A 23,387-nucleotide genomic window follows, 5' to 3' on the forward strand; every position below is an offset into this window, starting at 1 on the left:
CAGTGTTGCAAAAACTGGACAGACACATGTAAAAATTGAAACTAGACTATTTCTTACCCCATATCCAAAAATAAATTCAAAATGAGTTAAAGACTTAAATATAAGAACCTAAACCACAAAAAATCCTAAAAGAAAACATAGGCAATCAACTCTGACTTCACTCTGAGCAAAATTTTATAGATGTCTCCTTGGGAAAAGAATACAAAAGAAAAAAATAAATGGGATTACATCAAACTAAAAGGTTTTCACACAGCAAAGGAAAGCATCAACAAAATGAAAAGGCTACCAATTGGGAGAAGATATTGGCAGATGACACATTCAATAAGGAGTTAACATCCAAAATTTACAAAGAACTCATACAACTCAACACCAAGAAAATAACCCAATTTTAAAATGAGTGTAGGATATACATTTTTGTTTGTTTATTTTTAGGTGAACCTGGTTAGTGTTCTCATAGCTTCCTGGATGTGGTTTGATATCTGATATTAATTGGGAAAATTCTCAGTCATTCTGGAGTTAAATATTGCTTCTATTCCTTTTTATTTTTCTTCTCGTACTGGTATTCCCACTACATCGATGTTACATCTTTTGTAACATCTGTTCTTTGATTTTTTTTGTCTTTTTTCTCTTTTCACTCAGTTTTGAAATTGTCTGTTATCATATCATCAGACTCAGAGATTCTTTCCTTAGTCCAACCAGTCTACTAATGAACCCACCAAAGACATTATTTATTTCTGCAACAGTGTTTTTTTTTAAATCCGTAACATTCCTTTTTGTGTCTTTCATAAAATTGTTACCACTCTGCTTAGATTTGTAATGTAGTAGCAAGGTTTCAAAGGAAGGATAGTGTTCTATATTCCTGTGGTTTGGTTTTAGTCTTTGGTGAATGTCATTAGTGCTTCTCAGCGTTTTCCCCCCTTACATGATGCAGAATGGCTAGAGGGTGCTGGAGTTGTTGTTTCCCTTTTCCAGGTATATTAAACTCTGATATCAGGTTAGGTTCTGATAAAATAGTTTCTCCTGAGGGTAGGCCTTTCTAAAAAATAGCTATTTATTTATTTGCTTGTTTGTTTGTTTTTGTATTTATTTATTATTGATACTTTAAGAATACAATCTTTTGCATGTTTCAAAATACCTACCCCCTCAGCTGAAAGAAGGAGGGATTTTCTCCTGTCTTCCCTGAGAAATTGGTAGATTTGCTGGAGGTAAAACTCACAAAAATGTTGGTGTGACCCCAAAGACTGCACTCCCTGGAGTTTTGAACTCTCAGGCTCGCCCACATGGAGGCTGAACTCATCAGTTACGGTTCAGGTTTTCCTACCACCACACTGGTTGCTGTTGAGAATTCTGCTCTGGTAACTTGTGAGTCATTCTGTCCACCCATCAGTCTCTCTAGTTTGGAGAAATTAATACTAATTCACTCATTTATTCAATCATCACAACCCTGAGAGGCTATTTACCCTATTTTACTGATAAGGAAACTAAGGCCAATATTTCACAGCTGGTAACCAGCAAAGTCAAACTCAGGCAACCTGACTCTAGAGTGTCTCACTCTTGAGCACTGTGCTATACTTCCTTTTTTCCTAAATTTGTATTGAATTTATTGAGGTGATATTGGCCAATAAAATTATATAGGTTGTGCTGTCCTTCTTAATTTCAAACTATTCACAATCTTATTGAAGTTTGTATAAATACCATCTTATTTTGCTGAGGAGGAACTAAGGCTACGTAACTGCTCTAATGTCACAAAGCTAAAAGGTGGACAATTGTAGGATTAGCATCCACCTCCAGTGAATCAGGAGCCTGAAGCTGGTAGCGAACACATTATACAATCAGGGCAAGTATTCTACATAGGTTTCTCTGTAAGCACAAAGAAACGGCATTAGCACAACCTGGCCCTTGCACATGTGTGTGTGCACAAGTGTATGTGTATATTGGCATGTGTATAAGAGCCAGGGAAAGAAAGGCAGGGTTTGTGGTGACATTAGAGAGTCTGGAGGAGAGAAGAATCAGGCTTTTTGAAGGATAAATAGGAATTACGCAGGGAAAACATGGTAAATAAGGACCCCCCAGGTGTGCTCATTAGGAAAAATGATAGTACGGTAAAAGTATCATTTTACTTTTTTTCCATATCTTCTCCAAGTCCTACCAACTGCCTTTGATCCTTGGTGCTTTTTACCCAAGACTTTCTATCAGATTAACTAATATTTGTTTACCATGTTTAAGGTATTCATGTAATTTATTGAATTGAATTTTATATAATTGAATATTTATGCAGGTACCCTTTTGAGTCTTCTTGTTCCAAGAGGATTTTTAAAAATAAACACACACAAAAAAGCAAAACCAGCAGCAGCTGTGACTTTTGAGCAATCATGCACTGTTTGGAGCTCATCCTATCAGCTTCCCAGTTTGCGCTGGGTGGAAACACTGAAAAGCCCCGAGGGCTGGGCAGACAATTGTTCAGCAATATAGAGATTTCCTGTATCCAGTCCACAGCCACAGCCGGAGCTCCCTTCAGTGAGAGCTATTTTCATGGCCACAAGTTCAGTATGCATAGTCCCTTCTAAACAACAGGATCCAATCTGAAAAGCCGTGATACAGATGTAGAAATTTGAGCTTTTAAAATTTTTCTTTGAATATATATTGTTTATATTTTTGGCACTATTAGCTTCTATTTGATCTAAGTTAACTGAAAATAGAGTAACTCCAGTCCTCTGTAGGAATGTTGAGCACAGCTTAACATATGTATCTATCTATTATATTTATCTATAAAAGTTCCTACAGACAAGAGCCATTCATCTCTCACCTAACGTGCCCCACTACGGACAAACCCATGCGCACGTGCACACACACGCATGCACAGACACTCTGCTTTCTCTTTTGAAAGACAAATAGGCAGAATTTCAATATGCTAATGTAAAACCTAGGAAAAACTTTAAAATAATCATAGTTAATATTTTTGAGGATTCACCATATGCTAACCACTAAATCTTTGTAAAATTATATCATTCAATCCTTACACAACCCAATGAGATAAGTATAATTACTATCCACCCATATAAAATAGTTATGAGAAGCAAATGTAATAATGTACGAGAGAATAATATGTAAATTTTTAATACTGTTTTTAACATAATCTGAAAAAATTTACATATCAACAACTTGAAAATTTACAATCTTAAGATTGTATCAGCTGGTGAGGTGGAGGGTAGGGAGGAAGACACAATACTAATAATCAGCTCCTTGCCATGGCCCTATGGAACTCTGAGGAAAGGTGAAATAAAGCAAAGCATCAGAATGCGCTCCTTAGCATCTGATCCACAAAGATGGATCTGACCTTTTTTTGTAACAAACAACCCAAAGCATTTTTCTGGAATCACATAGAACTTAAAATGTTCTTCATGTGATGTTGATAAAAGACCAGATAAATTAGCAGGGTGATGGGGCTCTGTCGCTCTTTTCCAAGGTTGTCAAGATAGTGACATACTTTTAAAATCAGGTGCAAAGAGATCTTAGGAGTTAGCAAAGAAGGTGGGGATAGTCACTCAATAAATATTTGTTGATTGATGGATTGATCTTGAAGGTTGCTGAAAGGGTGGCCTATATTTAGATGAAAAGGGAGTCAGCTCATTGTTAGTAAGGTTCAAAGTAAAATGATCAGAGAAATTAAGGCAGTTCACTCCTTTCGAAACTGACAATGGCAAGTAGAACTTTTGAGTACAAGGGGATTGCAAAGATTTATAGCAAACAAGAATGCCTTAACATAAGGTTCAATGGATTTATTTCTCCAAGAACTACTTTTGAAATGGGTACTGTGGGCATTTATTATTATATTATTAAGATAGATATATCTATCTTAATAGGAGGAGAAAAGTTAAAAGACACTGCCTCACCTAAGCAGGAGGACAGCACCTGAGGGAAGAGAAAGTGCAGGTTCAGGAGCTGCACCCTGAGAAAGGCCACTGCACAGTAGGAGAGTGTCTGTGCCATGATGGCCAGGAAGAAAGATCGGTGCTTTAACATTAGACTTTCCTTAATTAAAACACTGAGTACTCCCATTTCTTTCACCCACCTTACTGGTGCTCATTCTTTAACCCTGTTCAACAAATTTGTATTGAGCACATACTTCCCATCAGTAAGTGATGAGCAGGATGAACAAGATAGTCCAGTTTCATGTTGGTTGTGGCTGTGTAGCCTTGGATAATTTGTTTAATTTAGAAACTTGGCTCCCTCAATAGTGAAATTAATGTTGAAATGTCTAGCTCTCAGGATTAGTGTAATTATTAGATCTATTTATGACAGCACCTAGCATGTAGTAGATGCTTCACAAAAAAGCAGTAATAGTAATAATCATTGTTAGTAGGTTTTGGGGGAGAATTATAGACAATGGAGGGATGATTTTTCAAGGGGTTGACCAGAAAAAAACTTTTGACTTTATGAAAGAGACACCTTTGGCAGGCAGAAATGGAAGCTTCCCACTTCCCCAAATAGAATCTAGCTCCATGAGGGTGGGTCTTTGTTTTGTTTACTACTGCATTTTAGGACCTAACTTAGTACCAAGGACATTCTAGGCATTCCAAAATGTTTTTTTTTCTAAAGTAATTGGGATTTTAATAAGTATAGATTAAATAAAGACATTTAGGGTAGAAGATGTGACATTAATAAAGATACCAAAGAGCCCTGACTAGTGTGGCTCAGTGGATTGAGTGCAAGCCCATGAACCAAAGGGTTGCTTGTTCAATTCCCAGTCAAGGCACATGCCTGGGTTGTGGGCCAGGTCCCCAGTTGGGGACACACAAGAGGAAGCCACACACTGATGTTTCTCTCCCTTTCTTTCTCCCTTCCTTACCCTCTGTCTAAAAATAAATACATGAAACCTTTTTAAAAATACCATAGAAAGGAAGTTCTTTGTATAAATTCAACACAATTACTTGGCTAGAAAACACCTTAGAAGATAAGAAATGAGGTCAGTAGCTAGAAAGCAGAGCTGGTGAATGATTTGGAATGTTCTTTAGGGATAAAGAAAAGTTAAAGCTACTTGGGAGCAAAATTATATGATGAAAATACTGCTTTTTAGAAAGACAAATCTGAAAAAATATAAAGAATAGACTGATGTTGAAATGTGATTAAGGCAGGAATATTTAAATAAATTATATCAATGGTCTTAAGGAAGTAATAATAAAGACTTGAAATAAGATGTTGGGTATTGATAACAAGTGTAAAGGATGTAGATGAAAAATAAGATTTCCTTAATAGACATATAGAGTGGGCTAGAGGAAGTGATGGTTTTAATTAGACAAGATGATTAGTTCTGTTTTAGACTTATCGAGACTGACATGATACTAGGACATTTTCTTAGAAAATAAAAGTTGGATAAGATGAAAATTGAGCTAAAGATTGCATACCAATAGGGGCAGATCTTGCAGAATATTCATATGTGGCAAGAGGAAAACACTGGCCATAAGTTCTGTGGACAAAGTAAAAGGAAGGAGATGAGCAAAGATATCAACCATGATACAGAGGAAAAGGAAGTTGCAGGTGGTAGTCACTGCAGAGTGTCCAATGCTGCATGAAAACCAGAAAGAATCAAAGGGAAGATCATTGTATTCAAATGTAGAAAAGTTTTTTGTTGATCTTAAGAGCTTTTTTAAGGTGGTGGAGCACAAGCAAGACTGCAGGGGTTTGAGGAGAGACATTGAGGGTGAATAAATAAATAAAATTGATATTCTGCCAATACTATAGTCCTATTATACCCAAGTGAAAGAGAAAATACTCTTGGCTCTCTGCATATGTCATCATATTTGTAAAGTTACATATTATAGTAAAGCATTAGTTTAGTTTTTTGCTTTTGTTGTTTCTCACCTTTTAGCCATGTGATTTGAGTTCTTGATTCTCCTGGACACTTGCTTACACTTGCTTACATTTGCCACAGTGGTTTGCATATGAAAGTGGAGAGGTGAGAGAAGGGTTTGATGGGACAAAAACCTCGTATATTATGATGCCTTTACAACCATTAATTGATTGTGTTCTTAGCACCATTTTCTTCTTTCAAAGAGCATGTTTAAACTTATGGAGTATTAAAAAATCCAAAGAACAAAGCATCCTGCCTCAGGCTGGAGCCAAGTGAAGGCAATTAAGCCACCTGTTATTACACCATCCAGCATATGGCACAAAGCAAGGGAGCAAAGCTGGGAAGAAATGAGCCATTTCCAAATCAGAGGCAAACCCAGTTCTGAATTTAAGTGACATATTTTTTTTCATTACGAAGCCTTTAATCAAGATAACTTTGCATATATAAAATTACTTTATTTTTATACATGTAAGAACTTTAAGCCATTTTCCTTGATTTCTCTTAACAGAAATAAAATCAGATTTCACAGGTAAAACTCTACTTAATTTAAAAAAATGATTTATAATTAAATAAAAAAGCACACTTAGTAATTACCATCTCTGATCACTTTTCTAGACCTAAAGTTCTATGTATTATAAAGTCTTAATAACAAAGACAGAAAAAATAACAAAGGCAAAAAAATTCCTTAAGAAAAGAACATGATAGAATAGTGATTTTTTTCTATTTGGTGGGAATTATGATTTAGCAACTCACTGAGCTCAGAAGTTTGTTTAATTAAGATTAGAAGTTGTAACTTAAAACCAGGGTTTACTTATATGACACATTTAGGAATAATAGGAATAGTGCTCTCACAAAATTTAGAATCTTAACTGAGGCATCAATAATTATTTTTATAATTTGTGTTTATTAAAAGTAAGAAATACTATGATTACCTCCTTGTAAAACTGCATACTTTAAACCAGTCTCATTATAAAAAATAACCAGATGTATACCTTACATTAAAATAGGTGCTTTACAAAGCTTAAACAGAACATCTTTTGCTTACTTCTAAGTGTTTAAATGAACAATATTGACACTTAGACAAATGTGTATAATATATTTAAAAAAATGAATTCTGAAAGCTTATGACAGAACTGGTATTGGAATTTAGGCCCTTTGGATTCCAGAAACTAAGCTTTTCATTTTTGTATGATAATTCATCTTAATATGAAAGGCACAGTGTTAGGCAGTGAAGATCATCCAGGAGAAGGGTCCTGAGTTAGTAACAGAAAGTGATGTGCAGCTTAGTGGTGTGCTGCAAGCCTCCAGCCTTTGCCTACTGATGTTCTCATCCTGATTAGAGCTGCCATGCTGGTGGGTTGACTTCAGTTTTTTTCAGTGCTTGATTGTTTTTCTTCCACTTAGCAGAGACCTTCAAAGTTAAATGTGATGAAAAGATGGAAGTGATGAACATTAGCCTTTTCCAGTTGTTCCTTCCTTTGCATTATAGTAGAGCAAACTCCCTTATCTTTTCATTTTCTTTTTTTTTCCCAACTGATTATACTCACCTTATTTGGGATTATTCAAATATGCCTTTATTTTTTAACTTTTTTTATTGATATTCAAATACAGTTGGCTTCATTTTCCCACTACCACTTTCCCCTGCCCTACCCATGCCCACCTCCTACCCTCAACCCCACCCCCCCTTGGCTCCATCCATGGGTCCCTCATTCATGTTCATTAAAAGAGGAAAGAGATAATTTTTATTTCCCCAGAAGCCTCTAGATTTTTGAGGAGTAGACATGGAGATGGCACTACCAGTGATATCCTTGAGTGGAGCCAAGGAGAGTGGGTGATACTGTTCTTTAGTTTCCTCCCTGATGGGGGTGATTTTATAGGTTAAGAAGAAGCATGGCAGACATTCATGGACTGTAGAGAGTTTCCAGTTGGTAGGATTATAGGTTGCTGAATGAGATCTTTGGAATAGAGGGTAATAGAAAAATCCATAATAAAATTTGAGCAGGTGCACCTTGACTAAAATGATGAAGTAAATATGATTAAAATAATATATGGGAAGAAAAATCCTGATTCTAGAAGGTCAGAGCTGGAAGGGACCTCAGAAATCATCTGTCTACATAAAAAAATTGAAGCACCATGCTCTGCCCCAGGTTACCAGTATGTTAAACCACAGAATTAAGACTGTAATACAGATCTTCTGACTCTAAGTCCAGGAGTCTCTTCAGCAGAGCACTCTGAAGAAGTAGTTAATGCTGTTCCCTATGCCTTGGGTAGGCCTGTCTCTTTTCAACTCATTCTGATGAACCCTTGCCCATGAAAACATTCACTTTACACCACCTTCTCCATGAAGCCTTTCCTGACTCTCTAGGTGAAACCACCTGTTCCCTTCTCTGTGTCACCTCCGCAGCTACTATAGTCTACAGGGGTCTATCACAGCACCCATATCTCTTTGTTGCTTATTTCCATTAATTTGTCTCTCTCTGCTAGACTGAGTCTTTGAGGGCAAGAGCTACATCTCATTCATCTCTGTATTTCCAGGACTTATCATTCTATCTCCACATGGTAGGTACTCAATAAGTATTAGATTAATATTTTAATTCATTATTTAAATTAGGAATTTCCAATGCATGGATATAAAACAATTTCTGGGTTGGAGGGTTTAATTCAAGCATTATTTCATAGGAAAACACAGCAGTGGTTAAGGGCTAACTAACTTGAAAATGGAAAATAGTTTAATGACAATTCAATTTGTGAAGTTCTCAGGTGACTTGTTTCTAATAATTCTTCTGGAGACCTACTATGAATGAGCATAGTACCAGAAGCTACAGTGGAGCAAAAATGAGTGTTATACAATCTTTGTCCTCAGGAAATGGTAATGTAAGGAATGCAACCAGAGCAGTTTTAAAGAACTGAATGTCAATAGCAGAGCAACATAATGAACAAGACTGAGGGAGAGAATGTTTAAAAAAAATGTACAAGTGAGTGGACAGAACACTGGGAGAAAGCCCAGTTGAGGTGATATTCTGAGTGAGGGCCACACTAACCTGATTTTGGAGAAAAAGCTAAGATGATACCTATCTATAAGTCAGTACATTTTGGATGGATTCAGGAAAGAAGTGTTTGGGCTAAACAAAGATTTTTAGTAGATTTTACAGAAGAAAGTTGGTTTGCTTAAGTGGTATTTTATATTGTTGAGAAAATTAGCAAGCATTTGATATTTGATCAAATAAATCTTGTGGCACTTGTAGATTGGTAATCCAGAACTAATTAGAATTTCTCTCAATGTTAAAGACATACTATATGCCAGGCAGTTAATAATGTGTAATCTCATTTATTCTTTCCCACATGATCTTTATCAATTAAGATGTATGCTAAATATTTCACATAATTTACCTAACTTAATCCTCACAATGACTATATGGGAGAAGTACTTGTTGATAGCATTCTACACATGAGAATTAAGGAGGGTTTTGAGAGGCTAAGAAAATTAACTGCCTTCACACATCTCATAAACATTGGGACTAACATGTGTCTTCTTCTTTTTATCCTACGTTTTTACCAGTGAGCATAGAAGAGCACACAGAGGAGACTTACGTATAAAGAGCTTAAAATATCATGACATGTTTATTGTAAACAGGTCCTCCAATAGAAGAGAAAACTAAATAATGACAGGATACTAAATAAGAGGAATGCAAACCTGCCTGCATGCATTTGTGTGTGTAGAGTCGCTGGTCAGTTTGATGATGGCTGTGGCTCTGTGCTGCAAGGGCTCCTTGAGAAGAGCTGATTTGATCTCAGAGGTGAAGATATCTAAGCTGGAAGTGCTGGAAGGCCTAGAGCCTGTTGTAACTGCATCACCAACTAGCAAGCAGAGTCTCCTTTGAGAGCATCAGGTTTTACCAATTCAACAAACCTTATTTATTGATTGATTCATTGATTTTTCTATTTTCTCATTCACGTAATCTCTGTCCATGTGAGTGCCAAACACTGTGTTAATTGCCACTGCCATAGATGAGGCAGAGTGACATGGGCCCTGTCTTGCTCTAGGAGTATCAAGAGGCCATGGAAACCAGATCCCCTAGTCTCAACGATCATCGCATTCCTCCCAAAGTCCAACAGTAGCTTTATAGTTTACTAAAACTGTGGCACTCAGAGTGTGTCCAGTATTTTTGCCAAAGCATCTTTGCTGTGGACATTTTTACTGCAAGCATTTTTGCCACTTAACTAATTGGCTATAAGGCAATTTTGCTGTAAAAAAAAAGGGTAAAATCATAACAAATAAAAGAGGGATATTAAGAAAGACTAAATGAAACATGAAAAAAATGAATAACAAAATTAAAGAGACTGTAATGAAAATGTGTGTAGATTCATAGCAAAACTGCTCAAATAACTGATTTTATTTTGTGTATTATACCTAAGCACTTTTCTTGTGTTGTGGAAAATGTGGATTCAACCAAATCTGCACCCTCAAAGAGGGCCTTAGACCTCTCTTTCTTCTCCCAAACTGGTGTGTTTCAAAATAAGAGACCAATTCTTGGGACAAATCATTGTCATTTAGAAGAAATGATGACTGTTTCAAGACCACCGCCACCTACCTTCTTGTCACTGTACAGACCATTGGAAGAGTGGGCTAAGATTCACATACATAAACATGGGAGTAGCTGCAAGAGCTCCTTCAATGGAATGTAACCAAACTGACAACTAGCTTCAATACATTAAATCTACCACATCTGGTTCATGATTTCTAAGTGGAAAAATGAAACCAACCCAACAAAAAACACCCCAAACTCTCAACCAGTTATTTTATCTTTTTTAATGGTGACACTGCCTTATGGCCAATTAATTATGCCATGAAAATGTTTTCAGCAAAGATGTCTGTGGCAAAGATGCTACAGCCTAAGTACCCACAACAGATTCAGAGACAAGTAGAATTTACCGTATCAAAATTACTTATAATAAAGGACAAAATTAGTACATTATTTATCATGTACTATGTTACTAAAGAATCTAATCTATATACAAAAGATCCTCAAATAAGGTTGTTTCATTCAACATCATTTCGTTATGACATTGATGAGATGGTATCAACTTTTGTTATACCAGTTAGTCTATGGTAAAATTGGTTTTGTTGTATTATATTGTTTTGCTTAAAGTCACAGAATTTCTCAAAGACTTTAAGTAAGGACTTACTTATACAACAAATAGCAAATAAATCTGTATAGATCTGGCATATGGTAACAGTGGGGCTTTAGTCCACCTCTCTGTTTTGTATATTAGATATCACACTTCTATGAAGCCTTAATATATTTCGGCCTATATAAAGCCTATATATATTCAGTACACTTTGAAAATTGTATGTTTCTTAAGAATGGGGGTCATATCTTGAAATCTTAATTTTCTCAATGTGTATTGAGCATACACACTATGTATGCTCAATAATTGTTCATTGAGTAGAATTGCATTTAGTCTTAAGAAGCTTTGATATTCCTGTTTTAGCACTTCTTATAATATGTGTGTTATGGGAATGTATAAAATTCATTCATCTCAGATTTTAACATGCTGTTAGGTTTAATAAAATTACAAATGTGGCAAAGAATGAAAACAATTTAGAGAAATCATTACTTAAGACTTCAATTAAAGAACACTAAAATATAGAATAATTTGCATGTGTTATTCATGAAAAATCTCTTTGGAGATAGGAATGCATCACAGAATGAAATTGTGTTATCATTCAGGCAGCAGGCTACTATGGGACTGAAGAAAATGGAAGGACGGTGAAATTAACTAATGGCTGTCAGAGGGGGGAAACATGTAAAGCATTCAGAGTTAAGGAATTTAAACTTTAAATACCAAGCTTGAATTTGAGTGCATCACTCTCTTGTCTTCACTTCCCTGTGATGCCAGGAAGGCTACGTGCCCAGAACAGTACAGGACAATGTGCAGCATTAATTTGATTTTTCTGGCCACCATAGAAACCTACCAGCTGTCTCCACAGAACCATTAGGTTCAGAAAAAGCATGTATTTGAAGGAAAACAGATTTTTCAAACTGGGAAATTCCATCCACTTTATTGGCCCTCCATGTCTATAGAACTGCCAGCCCCGCCCCTCTTGTAGTCACAAGGTGGAGAGGAGGCTGTAAGTGATGGCTGGAGACAGAGATGGAATAACAGAAACCCTCCCCACACAGCTAGCCGGGCCCCAGCTCTCAGGAGCAGCGAACATTCCTGGGGCACTTACATAGCAGGGGAAATATTACTGGCCAGGAAGAGCAAAAAAATTATTTGGTAAAACTCTTTTTTAGGAAGAGAACTTTGTGAAAAAAAAAAAACATAAATTGATAAACTGATGGTGGGTAGAGTGAGACCACCAAGCAAGTTCACACAATAAATCATCTGTGGAACCGCCAGAAAATGATGGAAGTATTCTTTTTTGTTTCATTGAGAATACACAAAATTATGGTGAGGAAGGAATTGTTGTTCATACTTCTTGGCTCTTTACCACTTAATAAGCAACTACTCCTCTAAAAAAATGTGAAAAAATATTTAAAGAATATTGCATCGGTATAATCATTTGAAAAGTCACTAAATTTTTATGAATGACTTAAATGGAAGTATTCTTAGTTCTTCTTTCTATCATATCCTTTCCTCTAAGACTTTTGCTAAGGAAGGTTGCAGGTTTCCTTGTCTTTAGGGGTCCTTGGGCAGAACATAGATCACGTGCTCCTAGTGATGAGAGACCTCTTAAATGTGTTTTCTAAACTCCCACAATGGCTCTTGTGATACCATGATTTAAATTTCTCAGTTAAAGGTTGAAATATTGCTTCATATATGCTAAAAACCTTTCACGTGTTTTAATTTTACTAAATTATGCTGTAGTCATTGGGTGCTCTCTTTTAAAAGCATGGTTACATCCAAACACAGATGGTACTGTCCCTTCATATGAAGACATCCTGGATACTATTGAATTAGGCAAATGATGTTACCTCCTTAGGTGGAAAACTAAAAAACCCACGAAGTAAATATAAGCCTGCAATAGTTCATTGAATTGACCAGGGAACTTTCAAATACTAATTTGGGTGTGTATCTATACTGGTTCTAGCATCTAAAAATCAGCATGTATTATCATAGTGGCACATGTGAAACAGATTTTTGTAGACCACAACTGGGCAACACGTGCCCCTAAATTTTATTTGTCTTTTAAGTACTACCTAACAGAATTTCTTTCACCCTGAGCCTTTAGATTTTATTATCAGAAGCTTGTTTTCTTCTCTTTGAAGTTTTTTTGTCTTCTCCATTTGCTGCACTTCAATAATGTGAAGGTCTTCACTCTAGGGAAGCAGTGAAGCAAAGAAAAGCTTCTGGGAGCCCTGCTGAGAGAATTAAAACATATCACATTAATTCAGCTTTCTCTTTCTGCCCTTCCTCTATTAATTCAACACAGTTATAAAAACAGAAAAAATTAATATGAAAACACACACATACAGGTGATTTGAATTTTGTTTTATATTTTTACATGTGAAGAACAAAAACTCCATAAAGCTGCTAATGTTTTCTAACCTCATCAAATCCTCTTCTCTGAGTCATTAAATTGCTGAAGCCCAGAAAATCAAATTTGGTTTAAGGCTGTTTGATAATGTAGTAACACAATAAAATGCGATTTACCAATTAGCTCATGTAATTAGAAAATCAAAAACATGCTCTAAGTGGTTGGTGGACACACATAAATGAAATCTATTCTTTGTATTTGCTGATTATAGTTATAATTACACCTTCAGTTGATGTTATTACATCCCCATTCCCTGTGGAAGAGAAGTGCTTAGTTCATTCACTTTTTTTTCTTCATCAATTCTTTCTCACCAGGCTGTCTATGAGGCCATCTATTCCTTGCTTCCATAGAACTCTCAATCTGCAAAAACTATGTTTAAAATCTTCTAAAGAGAGGGAAGTCAACTTAAGTTACAACCCTACAAAAATGACAGTATGGTAGTTAAAAATTAGTCTCTCTTGCTGATTCCTAAGTGCCACTGATGTTGCTGAGACACATAACAAAAAAGAAACCAGCAATTTGAGATTCTTTCTTGCTCAGAACTTTTGCCTGGCTCAAAAGGACTCAGTGATAGATAAGAATATGAATTGAATATTTGTTGGATTATTTTAAAGCAGTTCTTTATATATTCTGTATGCACATCTGTTGAAATCTAAGGCATATGTTATATGTTGCCTGGCTATATTTAAAATGTATTTCTTTCTTCAAGTTCAAATCAATTCAAGGGCTGGTTGGATGGTCAAAAAGGGTCTCACTAACAATTTCAACCATTTCCTACTTTGCACTTTTACTACTGCAACTGAAGTACATGAGCATGGTTACATGGTCCAGGGCTTGTTAATAAATACAACAAGGGGATAATAGGGATGAATACCTGAGTTTGAGCCATAAAGAAAAGGCATTTCTTATCTGACATGGTCATTCTTAATGATATTTTACATTAAAAATGGCATGCAGTGTGCTGCCCTTAAAACTGTTTTTAAGGTCATATTTTAGTGTTCATTCATAAAAGTTTTAAAATATATTAGGAAATTTTTCCCTTCTAACTGTAACATCACTGCTAAATGATTTATTCTTTGTAAATTCATGGTACATATTTTGTATTGTTTTCTCTCCCCCAAATATAAAATTCTCTTTTAAAAATATATTTTATTGATTGTGCTACTAAAGTTGTCCCACTTTTTTCCTCCCCTTTATCCCCCACCCTTAGTTCATGTCCATGGGTTGTACATATAAATTGTTTGGCTTATCCATTCCCTATACTATTCTTAACCTGCCCCTGTCTATTTTGTCTCTACCAATTGTGCTTTGTATTTCCTGTACCTTTTCCCCCATTCTGCCCCTCTTCCTCCCCGCTGATAACCTTCTATGTGATCTCCATTTCTGTGAATCTCTTCCTGTTCTAGTTATGTGCTTAGTTTGTTTTTGTTTTTGTTATTTTAGGTTCAGTTGTTGATAGTTGTGAGTTTGTTGTCCTTTTACTGTTCATATTTTTGATCATCTTCTTTTTCTCAGATAAGTCCCTTTAACATTTCATATAATAAGGGCTTGGTGATGATGAACTCCTTTAATTTGACCTTATCTGGAAGCATTTTATCTGCCTTCCTATTCCAAATGATAGCTTTGCTGGATAGAGTAGTCTTGGATGTAGGTCCTTGCCTTTCATGACTTTGAATACCTCTTTCCAGCCCCTTCTTGCCTGCAAGGTTTCTTTTGAGAAATCAGCTGGTGGTCTTAGATAACTCCTTTGTAGGTAAATGTCTCCTTTTCTCTTGCTGCTTTTAAGATTCTCTCCTTATCTTTAATCTTGGGTAACTTAATTAGAATGTGCCTTGGTGTGTGCTTCCTTGGGTCCAAGTTTTTTGGGACTCTCTGAGCTTCCTGGAAGTCTATTTCCTTTGTCAGATTTGGGATGTTCTCCATTATTTTCTCAAATAAGTTTTCAATTTCTTGCTCTTCCTCTTCTCCTCTGGCACCTCTATGATTTGGATATTGGAACATTTAAAGTTGTCCTGGAGGTTCCTAAGCCTCTCCTCAATTTTTTTGAATTCTTGTTTCTTCATTCTGTTCTGGTTGAATGTTTATTTCTTCTTTCTTGGCCACAAATATAAAATTCTAAGGGATTCGATAAGTTTTGTTGTTGTTGTTGTTGTTTTGGTAGAGTCTTACTCATATATTTTAGAATAGCTTGGATTATGTTGTATTTGGATAAATACATACAATCACAAAAATCAAGACAGTATTGTTTATTTATAGCTAGAATAAAACTTATCCCTCATATGTTACTTAAAATGAAGCTGTCTTCACTGCAATATTTCTTTAATTGTTCTCTTTCTTTTTTCTATTTACAGGTCAATGGGACAGAAATTGAATATGAGTTTGAGGAAATTACTTTGGAGAGGGTAAGCAACATCCAATAATCCAAAGCCCTAATTGTGCTTTCCATTTACATCCTAAAGTGTTGCTTTTGTGAAATTGTGCAATTGTTTATTATACCCTGGAAGTTTCCAACAGGACTCACAATGAGAATATTAACATAATTCTTGCAGTGGAAGGCATGGAGACAAACAGAGCAAATAACCAGAACATTCAGTATATAGATTGCATTGCCAGGATTTGGACAATTGAATGGGAAAGACAAATGTTCAGTGAGCTAATGCAGTACTCTTTCCTATTGATTTCATTATTAATATTTTACCATACACTTTAGAATACATTACAAAATATTTTCATTTATGTGATATTAATACTATCTTTATAACTGATATTACCACACATTTCTAAGTTTAAGAGTGATGGATTTTAAATGCATCCCTATAGAGAAAAATGTAGCAGCTCTGCAGGTCTCTGAAAATATGCTGTTAGGGCCTTGCCAAGGCTTTGACAGATTAGGGAAGTTCTGTGCAACACAACCCTGGTACATAGGGATATTTCACAAAAGCAGTAAGAGAAAGCCCAAAGGCTACCTACAAAAAAAGGTGACCAAACTCATTAACACAATGTTCATCCATTTTTTACCCCAAAATTGTATTTATTGAAGCATACACATACACAAAGAATATTCATATTGGTATCGTTTATAATTGTGAAGAATCATGCTTGCTTCAGCAGCACATATATTATAATAGTGAAGAATTAAAGAGACAAGTGTTTAATAATACATTATTATATGTTCATATATTAGAAAGTCATATTAAATTATATTGTAATAGTATTTCTAAATATTTAATTATAAGGATAGAGATGTAAGTAGGCTATGTTATTAAGTTAAAAATCAAGTTTTAAAATGATATTTAAAATATATTCCAATAAGCACAAACAAAGGTATACAAGCAAAATATACATTTATAAATATATACAAAAGGCTAGAAGTGTATACACCAAAATGTTAATAGTGGTTAACTCTTGTGGAGGATTTTGGGGTGATTTTTCTGTTTCATCTTTTTACTTATATTTATTTCCTAAACTCTCCATGACAAACATATATTACATTTATAATAAGAACTAAGAATTAAAGTGTATTTCTTAGGCTATTATTCAAGTATGAATTTACCCTCTAGACCAACACTTAAATTTATTTTTTCTTTTGATTTTTTGCTTCCCTGAGTCATGGAATTTATCATTCTCAGCCTAATTTTTATTAAGTGTGAGTGGTTTTAAAAGGAAATTTACATTGAAAGTTAAGTGTCTGACAGATGGGCACTTTAAAAGTGCCATTATGAACTCTGATAAAACTTTCATGGCATGCTAAATGGAGAAAAGTGAAGCTTGTGGAAAATTAGCCCAAATGAGAAGAAAGAACACATTTTTCCTTCTAAATTACTAATCTTCTCTCCAGAACTGACTATATAATTTGTGGGGCACAGTACAAAATGAAAATGTGGGACCGTGGTTTAAAATGCAGTAAGAATTAAAAGATGGCAACAGCAGAGCCTTAAACCAAGCGTGGCCCCTTCTACACACAGGGCCCTGTGTGCACAGAGCTCCAACTCATGAGACCAGCCCTTCTCTCTCCTCAGACTTTGCACATAGAAACATCTTGAATGCACCACCATTTAGTTACCCTGGTTTTAATGAGTCAAAAAGTATTAAGAAGCTAACGTTGGTATGAACTACAATGTGCAGTTGGAGTCTGAATAACTGTGTGTTCTAGTGTGGGTTCTTACACTTCATTGCTTCATGATCTAGCCTGACATCTCTCTCATCTCCCTCATTCCTACACTGGGGTTTCCTGTTATACTCTAAACCTTGTCATTGCCATTCATTGCAGCTCTTTCCCAAAACTTTTATGTTAAATATCTTCTCTAACAATACCTACTCTTTGTATTTACCATTTATTCTATTACCCCCACTAAAAAATTCTCCAACCATCTTGGGACGTTGAGTCATTGATTCCACCATTTTCCTTCCATTTTCACCCTTCATTATGCCCTCCCATCACCCTAACTGCCTATATTCCAGATCTCCTTCTCATACACTCAACATTTTTCCTTCTCCTCTCTCCCTCATTTTTTTCTTTAGTGTTCATCAGCAAAACCTCATCTCTGGTTAAGCTGCTGTGATTAAACCAATGCCTTTCTACTTACTCCAGGACAGCACTTGGGTAACTGAACCTGGCAGAAGCACTCAGTCACTTTAAAATTATTACTATTGATTTCAAAAGGACCCTCAAAACACCTTAGCAATTTCTTTATTTCTTTAGAAAATTTCTACATTTCTTTAGAAAAATTAATTTATCATTCTCTGGGAAAACAATTTCATGTCTTATTTGTGTTCCTCAGATCTCAAACATTTCTTTCCTCATCCTCAGGCTCTCTGTGGGCCTCTCTTCCTATGCCCTAGAGGAAATCCAAGCACTCCAGTGAAAACCACCTTACTTTCAATGTCTCTGGTTATATTTTGCTTGCCTGTTTGTTTTGTTGATTAGGTTCCATTTATAGGTGAGGTCATATGGTATTTGTCTTTTGCCATCTGGGTTATTTAGCTTAGCATAATGCTCTCCAGTTCCATCCATGCTGTCACAAAGGGTAGAAGCTCCTTTATTCCTGCTGCATAGTATTCCATTGTGTAACTGTACCATAGTTTTCAATGCATTCATTTACTGATAGGAGACAACTGTACTTGAACAACAATAAAAAAATGTTAATTTAAAAAAGATTTACAGCAAAGGATGAAATAAAAATAAGAAAATTCTGTACTTTTATATGGTAAAGAATAAAGAAATCAAGTGTTAATTTAAAAAAAGAAAAGAAAAGAAAAGAAAACCACCTTACTTTCTATCACCAGGTCTGCTAGTGGGTTCTCTCTGTTATAATGAAATACTTTTCCCTCCTCATTTCCAAGGTCAGCTCTTCACTCGTGACCTCCAGGTCACATAACTTCTCATCCATTTAAGGGTTTTGCTTCTGCAGTTTTCTCCTCTCTCTTCTGCAATATCAGTTTCTCTCTCACTGTTCCTGAATAAAATTTAATATAGACATGATGCAATATCTTCCATCTTTAAAAAATGCAGTCTTTTGACCCAAAGTTCCCCTCTAATTACTGCCTTATTATTCTATTTTGCTTTACCAAATAACTAGGAAAATCGTCTATTTTTGTTAGCTCTATTATTTCATTTACAAAGGTAACCTATTTCATCTTTGCATCCCCACAATAGTCCTAAAACCATCCCTATCAAAGTCATGAAAGGTTCCATTTTACTAAATACAAGTATCACTTCTCAGTTCTAACTGATTTCTCAGCAGCATTTGATGCAGCAATCACTGCCTCCTTCCACAAAGGTGTCTATTTCTTGGCTTCAAGAGCAAAACACTCTGCTGTTAATTGACCCCTTCATCCATGCTCTTTTTCAGTCTCCTTGCTGGCTCCAGCTCTAAATGTTGGAACACTCCAGAAATCCAGTGCACAGACCTCAATCTCTCTTCATTCCCTAGGTGATCTTATCTAGATCTATGGCTTTACATAGCAGCTACCAACTGGTGATTCCCAAATCTGAACTCATGGTCTCCCCTGCACTCCCAATGCAGACAGCTAGCTGTCTGGTTGGCATCACTGGTGTGTTCCCAAAAGAATTTATGATTTTCCTGCACTCCCTATACTCAGGGCCAAAGCTGCTTCTAGCCTAATATTTTTCATCTTAACTAATTATTCTCATTATTCAGGTCAAAAAAAATTATTTAAGCATCTTGCTTAATTGAGTATTTTCTCTCAGCAACCAGAGCAAACCCTGCTGGTACTACCATAAAAATATATTTCAAAATCAATTATATCTTGCCACCTGTTCTGTTGAATCCTGGTCCAAACCAATATCATCTCATGCCTGGACTGCTATAATAGCTTCCAGTTTTGCCCACTTTTCTCCTCAAAGTAGCCAGACTAATCTTTTAAAAAATACAAACCAGGGCACACAACTTTTACCATTAAAACCCTCAAAGAGGTAATAATTACACTCATCCTCATCATTGATGAGGACTTATATAATGTGACCCCTGCTTCTCTCTCCAACACTATGCCCTCACCACCAACTCCTTGAATATATTTCACTCCAGCTACATTGAATTTCTCATCACTTCTCAAAAAAGGCAAGCTTTCCCCACGTCTAAGCCTTTCTATAGGTTATTCCATCTGCCTGGAAAAATCTCTCCACAGATCTTTTCATGACTAGGTCTCTTCGGCATTTAAATAGCTATTCACATGTCTCCTTTTCAGAAAAATCTCCCCATTTAAATTAGGACTAGCATTTAAATTAGGACTAGCATCTCCACAATGTTTTTTCCTTTCTATCATTTTATCTTTTAATTGCATTTATTAATATCTGAAATGTATATTAATTATCTATGTATTGTTTACAGTGTTAACACCTATCCCCACACAAATATATGCTATATTTAAATATAGTCACTTCTATATTCAGCCTACTTCCAATAGTGTCTGGAGGAATGTTATACACACTCAGTGACTATTTGGCTCACAAATGGATGATGCCTGTGCCCTACCTCTGTAAGTACAGTGAAGTAGAGACACATGGCCTGCCCTGAAACCCTGATTCTATAACATACTGGTTGAGTTACTTCAACCTGAATACTTCTTTCTGTGCCTCAGTTTCCACATCTGAAAACAAGGCTAAAAACTTTGTAATGACCTTGTAGGGCCTTTGGGATGATTAAATGAGTTTATATAAATGCTTAGAACAGCATATCTAACTGTTATTAACATTTTCTTTGTTAACATGGTAATTCTTGCAGTGTTATTTGTCAGAATTATTGAGGAAGATTATTAGAAACAGCTTCCCAGTCTCAATGAACACTCAACATGAACCTAGAATAGCTTCTTATATAGCAGGTGTTCTTTGCCTTTTCAGTTCCTTTTTAAGGTGTCAGATATCCAATGATAAAGAAGTTATGGTCATTGCTATACACATTTACAGTTTATACTTTTTCTGTATTTAATCTCTATAACATTTAATTTAGCGATTAATTCATTACATTTTGTAACATCTCCATGAGGTGGGTATTGCTAACTCCCTTTTGCATATTAGGACCCTGAGGCTCAGAAATTAAATCACTTGTCAGAAGTGATATTGTTTGTAAGAGATGGAGCCAGGATTCAGCCCTATGCCCAACAGACACTACAGTCTAAGCTCATTGCCACTGAGCTAGACTGTCCTCAGAATTAAGCTCAAGTGTCATATCCTCCGAGAAACTTTTCCTGACTTCCCCTCTTAGGCAAGGTACCCTTTCATAAATTAACACAAGTAGAAAACTTATTGCATTAAATGATGAGTAAATCTGTCTTTTCCACTAACCTATGAATTCCCCGATGGAAGGTATTTTATCATAGTGTTCTTTATATTAGCATGATGACATAAGAAGAAAAGGGAAAGCCACTGGGCAATTTGAAGACAAGTTGATAACTCCTCCTCTATGTCAGAATTTTTCAGTGCATCAGCTACTGGCTACATGTAGTGAATCCCACAAATGTCTTGTTTCTTTATCTGTTGAGCACTTCCTGAACAAAAGCACTGGTCACAACCCTTGTTTCATAGCACTTTACAGCCTGGTAGAGAACACAAAGAAGTAAATAGGCAGAAACCATGAGAAGGAACACAGTGCTGAAGATGCCTGGCTCAGAATGGGGTACTTCCCTGGGCATTACACTGGGCTTATGAAAGATGAGAGGAAGCTAGCTAAGGGAAAAGGGAGTAAAGGAATGTGCCCTCTGAGACAGGGAACAGCAAGTACAAATGTTCAAGGGCCCATAGAAAAGTAACATGCTCAAGGAACTACAAGTATTTCAGAGTGACTGCACTTCACATTATGAAGTAGGGCTCAGACAGAGAAACCAGGCCAGGTAGCTGGAGAGGACTGAGTGCACAGATGCCTTGGATAACAAACAGGAGGGTTTCAATTTTATTGTGAAGGCAATGGATAGTCTTTGAAGAATTTTAAGCAGAAAAGCAACATAATCATAAGTATGTTTCAAAAAGATTACTTTGTGATATTGAGTATACATGTCATAGAATTCAGGAGATGATACAAGTATGCATTTCAAGTCATATAATTAATAGCTACATTCTGCCAGTGGTGATGTAGGAGAAGATGGTCTGAAATATGTTAGAAATGTTAGAAGAACAGATTGTGATGTTTTGTAGGATGGGAAAATGCCAGAGAGAGCAGAGAAGTCAAAGAGGCCTAGGCTATAATCCAACAAATTCCTTTCATTAACATAGTCTGGGCCTCTTAGAGATGGACAACTGTGATATTTCAAGTCTCTTTGACACTCTGGGCGCTTACGACAGTGACAAAGCTAGATGAGTATAAAGTCCATGCCTCTAAGTGATTTATCTCATTACCATGTATAAAGTTAATGGGTTATGTACCTCCAATAAGATTTATATCAAGAGAAACTAGTTGACCCAGCATGGATAATGGATTTATTATGCCTTCATAACCCTGACCAACACGCATGCCTGCAATTTAGCAGAGATGTTGAAGTGACTGTCTGACTATCTGCTGCCTCCTCCAATGCTTGTCCTCAGCCTCCAAAAAAAAAAAAAGAACATTTGGGTGTTTTCTTGACAGCTGCAAAATGTATTGCCATGTGATACTATTTGAATGTTCTGGCTGACAAGTCAAAGATATTCTTTTACAATTAAAAAAAAATCAAAGATCTAAGTCATCTTCCTAACTATAAATCATTGACTTATGTTACTTATTATTTAACCCATGCTAAAACAAACAGATTTATATAGGAAAGTGACTGATTTACTGCACCTCACGAATTCCTAGAGATGAACCAAGTTTTGGGTATAAGGTGGGTAACACAGGAATTTTGAAAACAGTGTTTGTGAACCACCAGATAAGTGATTCATTAAAGCTGTCTACTGACATACTCTCCATATTCATCCAGGTATCAAATCAGTTAAAATGTCCTTGGATGTCTAATCACTTAAGCCCTGTTTGTTTCTCTCACATTATTGAATTTTCATAAAGATGAGAATTTCTAAATTCAAATGGAATTAAAGGTCTATTACTTCAAATAATGTATAGGCTTTGGGTTTCTAAGTTTGTTTTTTTCTGAGTCCCTTTAGGAATTTTCTATTAATAATAACAAGAATGAAACACCCGAGTCCCAATGATATTTGATTTGGTTTCAGTTTTTATATAGTCATCTGTAACACAATCTCATTCTAGTTTAGTTAAATATTTTTTTTAAATATTAGATAAGTTTCTTATATGAATTCCAACCTTTATGCATATCCAATTATTAGTACCTAGGTATATGTATATGAACACATAGATACCACCCAAACATAAGTGTGCATTTAGAAATAAACAAAAATATGTATTTAACATGTTAAATTTTGATAGAAGTTTTATTTAGTGAAAAGTATTATAAGATTTATGAAACAAACATAAGTTTCTATAAGCAGTAAAAAAAACGGTTTTTTAACTGAGACAGACCTTATTTTGAATCTAGGATCAGGTACCTCCT

General features: G+C 35.7%; 1 protein-coding gene across 23 annotated transcripts in view; it reads left to right on the forward strand.

Annotated features, from left to right (window-relative positions):
- Positions 1-23,387, forward strand: part of DLG2 (discs large MAGUK scaffold protein 2) — a 1,904,207-nt gene that overhangs the window by 1,252,136 nt on the left and 628,684 nt on the right. For all 23 annotated transcript variants that reach the window (XM_036030125.1, XM_036030122.1, XM_036030121.1 and 20 more), the window contains one exon: positions 15,746-15,796. In XM_036030125.1, coding sequence (XP_035886018.1) covers positions 15,746-15,796 — 51 coding nt within the window. The remainder of the gene's footprint in view (positions 1-15,745; positions 15,797-23,387) is intronic.

Source organism: Phyllostomus discolor, chromosome 6 (genome assembly GCF_004126475.2).
Source record: "Phyllostomus discolor isolate MPI-MPIP mPhyDis1 chromosome 6, mPhyDis1.pri.v3, whole genome shotgun sequence".
NCBI lineage: Eukaryota > Metazoa > Chordata > Mammalia > Chiroptera > Phyllostomidae > Phyllostomus > Phyllostomus discolor.